At 46.2% G+C, this 5291-nt stretch overlaps 1 protein-coding gene across 2 annotated transcripts in view; it reads right to left on the reverse strand.

Moving 5' to 3' along the window:
• Positions 1 to 2599: 2599 nt before the first annotated feature.
• Positions 2600 to 5291, reverse strand: part of SF3B1 (splicing factor 3b subunit 1) — a 277913-nt gene continuing 275221 nt past the window's right edge. For both annotated transcript variants that reach the window (XM_073646292.1, XM_073646293.1), the window contains one exon: positions 2600 to 3008. In XM_073646292.1, the coding sequence (XP_073502393.1) occupies positions 2850 to 3008 (159 nt within the window). In that variant the 3' untranslated portion in view covers positions 2600 to 2849. The remainder of the gene's footprint in view (positions 3009 to 5291) is intronic.

Consider the following 5291-nt stretch of genomic DNA (forward strand, 5'->3'; position numbering starts at 1 on the left):
GGACTGCTTTTTGAACAAGGTCGAGTACTTCTTCCTGAACAGCGAGTTGTTCTGATATAGAGGAACGGACCGGGGTCAAGATAAACCTTCCACGAGAAACTGCTTGGAACTGGAATCTGAACCTATCAGATTAAGGATCCAGTTACTGGCTAAAATCTTTGTCCAGGCAGGTAAGAAGCCCGTCCGCCTCCCCCCTACCTGGGCTACAAGTCATTGACTCGATTTCCGGGGGTCCCGAGTGGAAGAAGACGTACTGAACAGAAGACCTCTACCTTTTGGTTTACGTTCTTCCCATTTATCCTGGACTCTGTGGCCTTTTACGCACAAATCTTCTGCGAAAAGATCGCTTATAGGCAGGCATGGACAGGCTAGGGAAACTTTTCTTCCTGTCGCTTGCTTTGTTTTCATCCAGGACTGGACCAAAGCGATGTTCCTCTTCGCAAGGTATAGCACAGAGTCTAGTTCTAGCCTGGATGTCACCCGGCCAACACTTGAGCTACAGAGCCCTGCGGGCTGTATTAGACATGACGGCCGATCTAGCAGCTAACTTAGAGTCCACGGAAGCATCCGCAAGGAAGGCTGCTGCCCCCTGCATGAGTGAGATACTAGACAAGATCTCATTCCTGGATGTGGTGTTTTCTAAATGCGACTCCAGCTGATCTAGCCATATCAAAGATCTAGCTGTGCAAGTCGCAGCAATTGCCGGTTTTAAAGCCCCAGCGGTTGGCTCCCAGGTGCCTTTGAGAAACACATCCGCTTTTCTGTCCAGAGGATCTTTAAGGGCCCCCATATCGTCAAAGGGGAGAGATTACTTTTTTTCTTTTTAGAAGCTTTAGCTATGGCTGCGTCTAGTTTGGGAGCCTCCTCCCAGGAGGAGGAGGCCGAGTCCTCAGAGGGGTAGTTTCTTTTAAAGAATGGGGGATAGAACCACTTTTTTTTCCAGCTTTTGCCATTCTTTATGGATTAGACCCTGAAGTTTATCATTAAACGGGAAAAAATTTCTCTTCCTCTGCCCCAGTCCTCTGAACATGACGTCTTGGACTGACTTCTCTGGTCTGAGGTCCATAATACCCATGGCTGAGTGGACCGCTTTAACCAGTCAACTTCATTTAATGGAAAGCATTGCTGGCCTGAACCACTATCCGAGGATGAGGAAGATGAATTGTCAGAGTAGACCTCCTTGGTTGATGATGGGGAATAATCAGGAGTTGGGGAGACCTCATGGTTAGCTTCCTTCCTCTTAGACTTTTTAGAGAGGAGTTTGCTCACCTCTGATTTAACTAGGGTTTTTAAGCCTGAGGCAAAACTAGGCGTCTCATCCGCCAAAGTTTGGTTTATGCAGGACTGGCACAGTCTTTTGGAATACGAGTCCACCTATAGGGCCTTGCATAATGCACATTGCTTGTGTTTGGTTTTAGAGGTACACTTCTTCCCCTAAAAGGATAAGAAGGGACGCCTTATTACCTAAGTGAACTTTCTCAAAGATCACTTAGCTAGAGCTCAAATAGCCGGTACCGGTTTAGCTGGAGGACCTCTCTCAGTCGGGGGGATCGTCCCTAGGGGCTGCAGATTCATCCGTCTTCTTAGAGTCAGGATGGCTGGACCGGGTTCGTCTACCTGCAGTCCGAGAATAGCTGGTGACTCGAGGGGGTCGTGTCTCCCCAGGCGACCCCCGAGATTGAGAAAGCGGCGGACGCTGGATTTGCTACTGCTAGTCTTCAGAATCCATTAACAATAGAGTTCTGAAGTAGCTGGGAAGCCTAGAGCAGCGATATCTGGACTGGACGCTTAAATAGGAGCGTCTACTTCCCTTTAATTCCCCCCCTTTTTATTTATTACATCGCCATTTGCTGGTTGGAGGGGAGAATGTAGCGCTCATGTGGCGTCTGCATGCATGTGGACCGGACTTCCTATCTGGTCACATGACAGCCCGGCATCAGGCCCAACCCCTGGCCTAGTAAAGACCGGAAGCATGCGGCACTGGTCAGAGGCGCCGCTCCTGTAATCGGCCTCTTTCTTCCTCCAGCTGCCTGCCTTCACCTGCTGCTAGGGGCGTCCCTACCCTGGCTGGGGCACCGCTCCCCCAGCCTCCTACGCGCAGGTCTGGAGCTGCCAACCACAGACAGGGGCGAAGCCCCCCAATGCTGTGCCCACCTCGAAGTTGGGGCTGCCGTCCCCAGATAGGGGCGCAACCTCCGTCATCACAATCCATCTGGCTGGAGCTGCCACCCCAGACAGGGGCGCAGCTCCCACAGCCCAGGGCACAGGACGGTACTGGAGCTGCTGATACCAGACAGGGGCGCAGCTCAACAGCACGCTTCTTCTCGAAATCTTCACAGGTAAACCTGTCAGAGGTTCCCTCCATCAAGGACAGGAAACCAAACTGAGGTGAGAAGAGAGGGCCGCCCCTTTTAAGCCTGTAGGTTTCCTGTCCTTGGTGGGCGGATCCTCTTTCTCGTGGTGCTATCATGGTCGACCAATAAATAGATATTTATAAAGTGGATTATATGTATCAGACAACCTCTAACACACAGGATGAGTAAGTTTCCTAATAAAGTTTTAAGTTATTTTCCTTCGAAAAAAGAAATTAAACTAGGACTTTTTACACAAAATGTTTATTTGTCTAAATACACATCCTGTTTTAGCACTAGGAAGGTCAACCACAAAAAAAAAGTGTTCAAAAATGCACTCAGATATTTAAGGATATCACAGCTTTCTTGGCCACAGCTACTGTTTTTTTTTCATGAAAACAGACTCGTCTAAAATACATGCCATAAAGCTTTTGCAGCCAGCCATGAGTACTACTAAGCAATAATTTTAAAAAGACATGAGGAAACACGCTGCAGGTTTTATAAGATGTAATCAAGCTCATAACGAATGTAAGTGTTCTTTTCATCATTGTAGATACGAGGATAATGTGCAATGAGAGCATCTTGTGATCCAATATATATTGAATTGTAGATTTTCCAATAAACATCTCTTACTTTTCTGGCTGGATGGAAAAGACCCTATAAAAAAAAAAAAAAAGACCAAATTAGAACGTAATTAACTTGCACAACGAAACATGAGTATTGTCACAAACTTACATAGATTAAAGTGGTATGCTCACATAGACAAGATTTCACATCATAAAATGGTGTAACATGCCACAAGTTAAAAATTAGGTCATAAAAGATTTTCATGACTAAGGGTATGTGCAGATGGTGAAACCCGCAGCAGCCAGCTTTTACAGTATAGTGGATGGGATTTCTAGAAATCCCATGTCCACTATGCGTCTCCGCGCACCTGCGGATCACACGAGGAAAAGGACAAGCGGAGAGTCTTTCCAAACCGCAACATGTCAATTTCTATTGCAGGTCGGCATGCGGGCTTTCCCCATAGACCTAACCTCTATGAGGAAAGTCCGCAGGTGAAAAAAAAATGGTGCCGCTCATTTGCATAATGAGCAGAAGCCGCTGGCAGCTATTCCGCAGTGTCAGGGCCGCAGCAGGCTCCAACAGTGAGAATATACCCTCAAAATCAATCTTTAGGCCAAGTTTCCATATATCTGTGCCATCCAGATCATTTTTTTGTGCTTCAACTGATGAAAAGACAGCATTGGTCATCAGGAATTTACATCAGTTTCTATTGTAAAACTTTGTTTGGGCATAGGGTTTTTCAGGCTACCACCTCATCAGGAAAAAAAAAATAAAAACAAGCACCATTAGAAACAACAGTTTCCTAATGAATCCTTTCTGCCCCATAACCACCCACAACCCCCCCCCCCCCCCCAAAAAAAAAAAACAAAGAAAAACAACAATACGGCATTGGTAGTAAAACAAACAAGAGAAAATCCTATATTTAAGTCTTGGAGGTATACCATATTTTTCAGACTATAGAATGCACTTTTTTACCAATTTTGGAGGAAATTGGGGGGAGCGGCAGCAGCAGAGGAGCGGGGCACAAAAGGCAGGAGCCGCCTGCTACGGCTAACACTGTGCCTGCTGTTTAAAGAAAGTTAATATTCACACTCTTTACTAGCAGGCACACATGATAGCTGAGCCACTGCAGAAGCGGTAGCTGCGGCTGACACGGTGCGCTAAATTAAGGAGAATGAATATTCACTGTTCCCTACACCTACAGTCCAGGCAGCAGACCTCAATGAGTGAGGGCGCTTGGCAGTGACGTCATGCGCAGCTCACATGCTCACACGGTGAGGATCAGCTATTGGCAGTAGAACAGGATGCAGTGCTGGAGCAGAGGGAAGGCGAGTAGAATCCTTTTTTTTATGTGTGCAGCATGATTGGGATGGGAGTGCATACCAGGCTGGGGGTGGGGGGTGCCTTGCATGCCAGGCTGGGGGTGCCGCCCATACCAAGATAGGGGTGGGGGTGCCATGCATAACAGGAAGGGGGGCCATATGTATATTAGGATGGGGGATATCGGTACAAAACTGGGGGACAATACCCCTATAATAGTGTCAGCAGCAGACCCCCTCCCCCATAACAGTGCATCATGACCACATTTGCTTCAATCTTTTTTTTCTTTTTTCTTCCTCTGAAACCTAGGTGCATCTTATAGTCAGAAAAATACGGTAAATCACAATCTCTGTGGAACCAGTAGATGGACACCCAGTTATCTTAATAGGGAATATCTTTGGGGGTTTTTTGGCAATAACTCTTTCAAGGGAATTTGTCAGTAGGATCGACCAGTTTAAGCTGTCTATGTGACATGGAAGCAGAGAGGAACTTGCAGTTCATTCAAGTGTCAATTAGGCCTCATTCAAACACTTATGTGAAAAAATGGTACCAGTGTCATCAGTGATGTGCATCAGGGTGTCCATTTTTCCCATCAGTGTTTTTTACGGATGGATAAATAAATTACAAAGCTTCTCTTACACTTTGTAATGTTAAACCTGAACAGCACATGATGCCATCCCTATGCTGTACGTGTTTTACACGGACCCATAGACTTGTATTGGCCCTTGTCATCTGTGCTGCTGGAAAAAAAATGGACATGTCTCCATCATTTGAGTAAACACAGACGTGATCAGCAACTTAAATTATAATGGGTACGTGTTGTATCCATAAAAATGGATACAAGTACTTGCAACACGGACATCTGAACGACACTTTATAATCACACACAGCACTGCAGTGGGATCAGAAAGAGGCCATTAAACATCACATTGGTAATGCCCCCTTTCATGTAAAAAAGGCTCTGGAGGTAGATTCTCATGCAGATCTGTGTCCGGCCCATATATGGAAATGAGCTGTTACAGGCCAAGAAAAATGTGGATTTCTTTAGAATAA

This window comes from Phyllobates terribilis, unplaced genomic scaffold (genome assembly GCF_046119375.1).
Source record: "Phyllobates terribilis strain yellow unplaced genomic scaffold, ASM4611937v1 Scaffold_9__5_contigs__length_417890890, whole genome shotgun sequence".
Classification (NCBI taxonomy): domain Eukaryota; kingdom Metazoa; phylum Chordata; class Amphibia; order Anura; family Dendrobatidae; genus Phyllobates; species Phyllobates terribilis.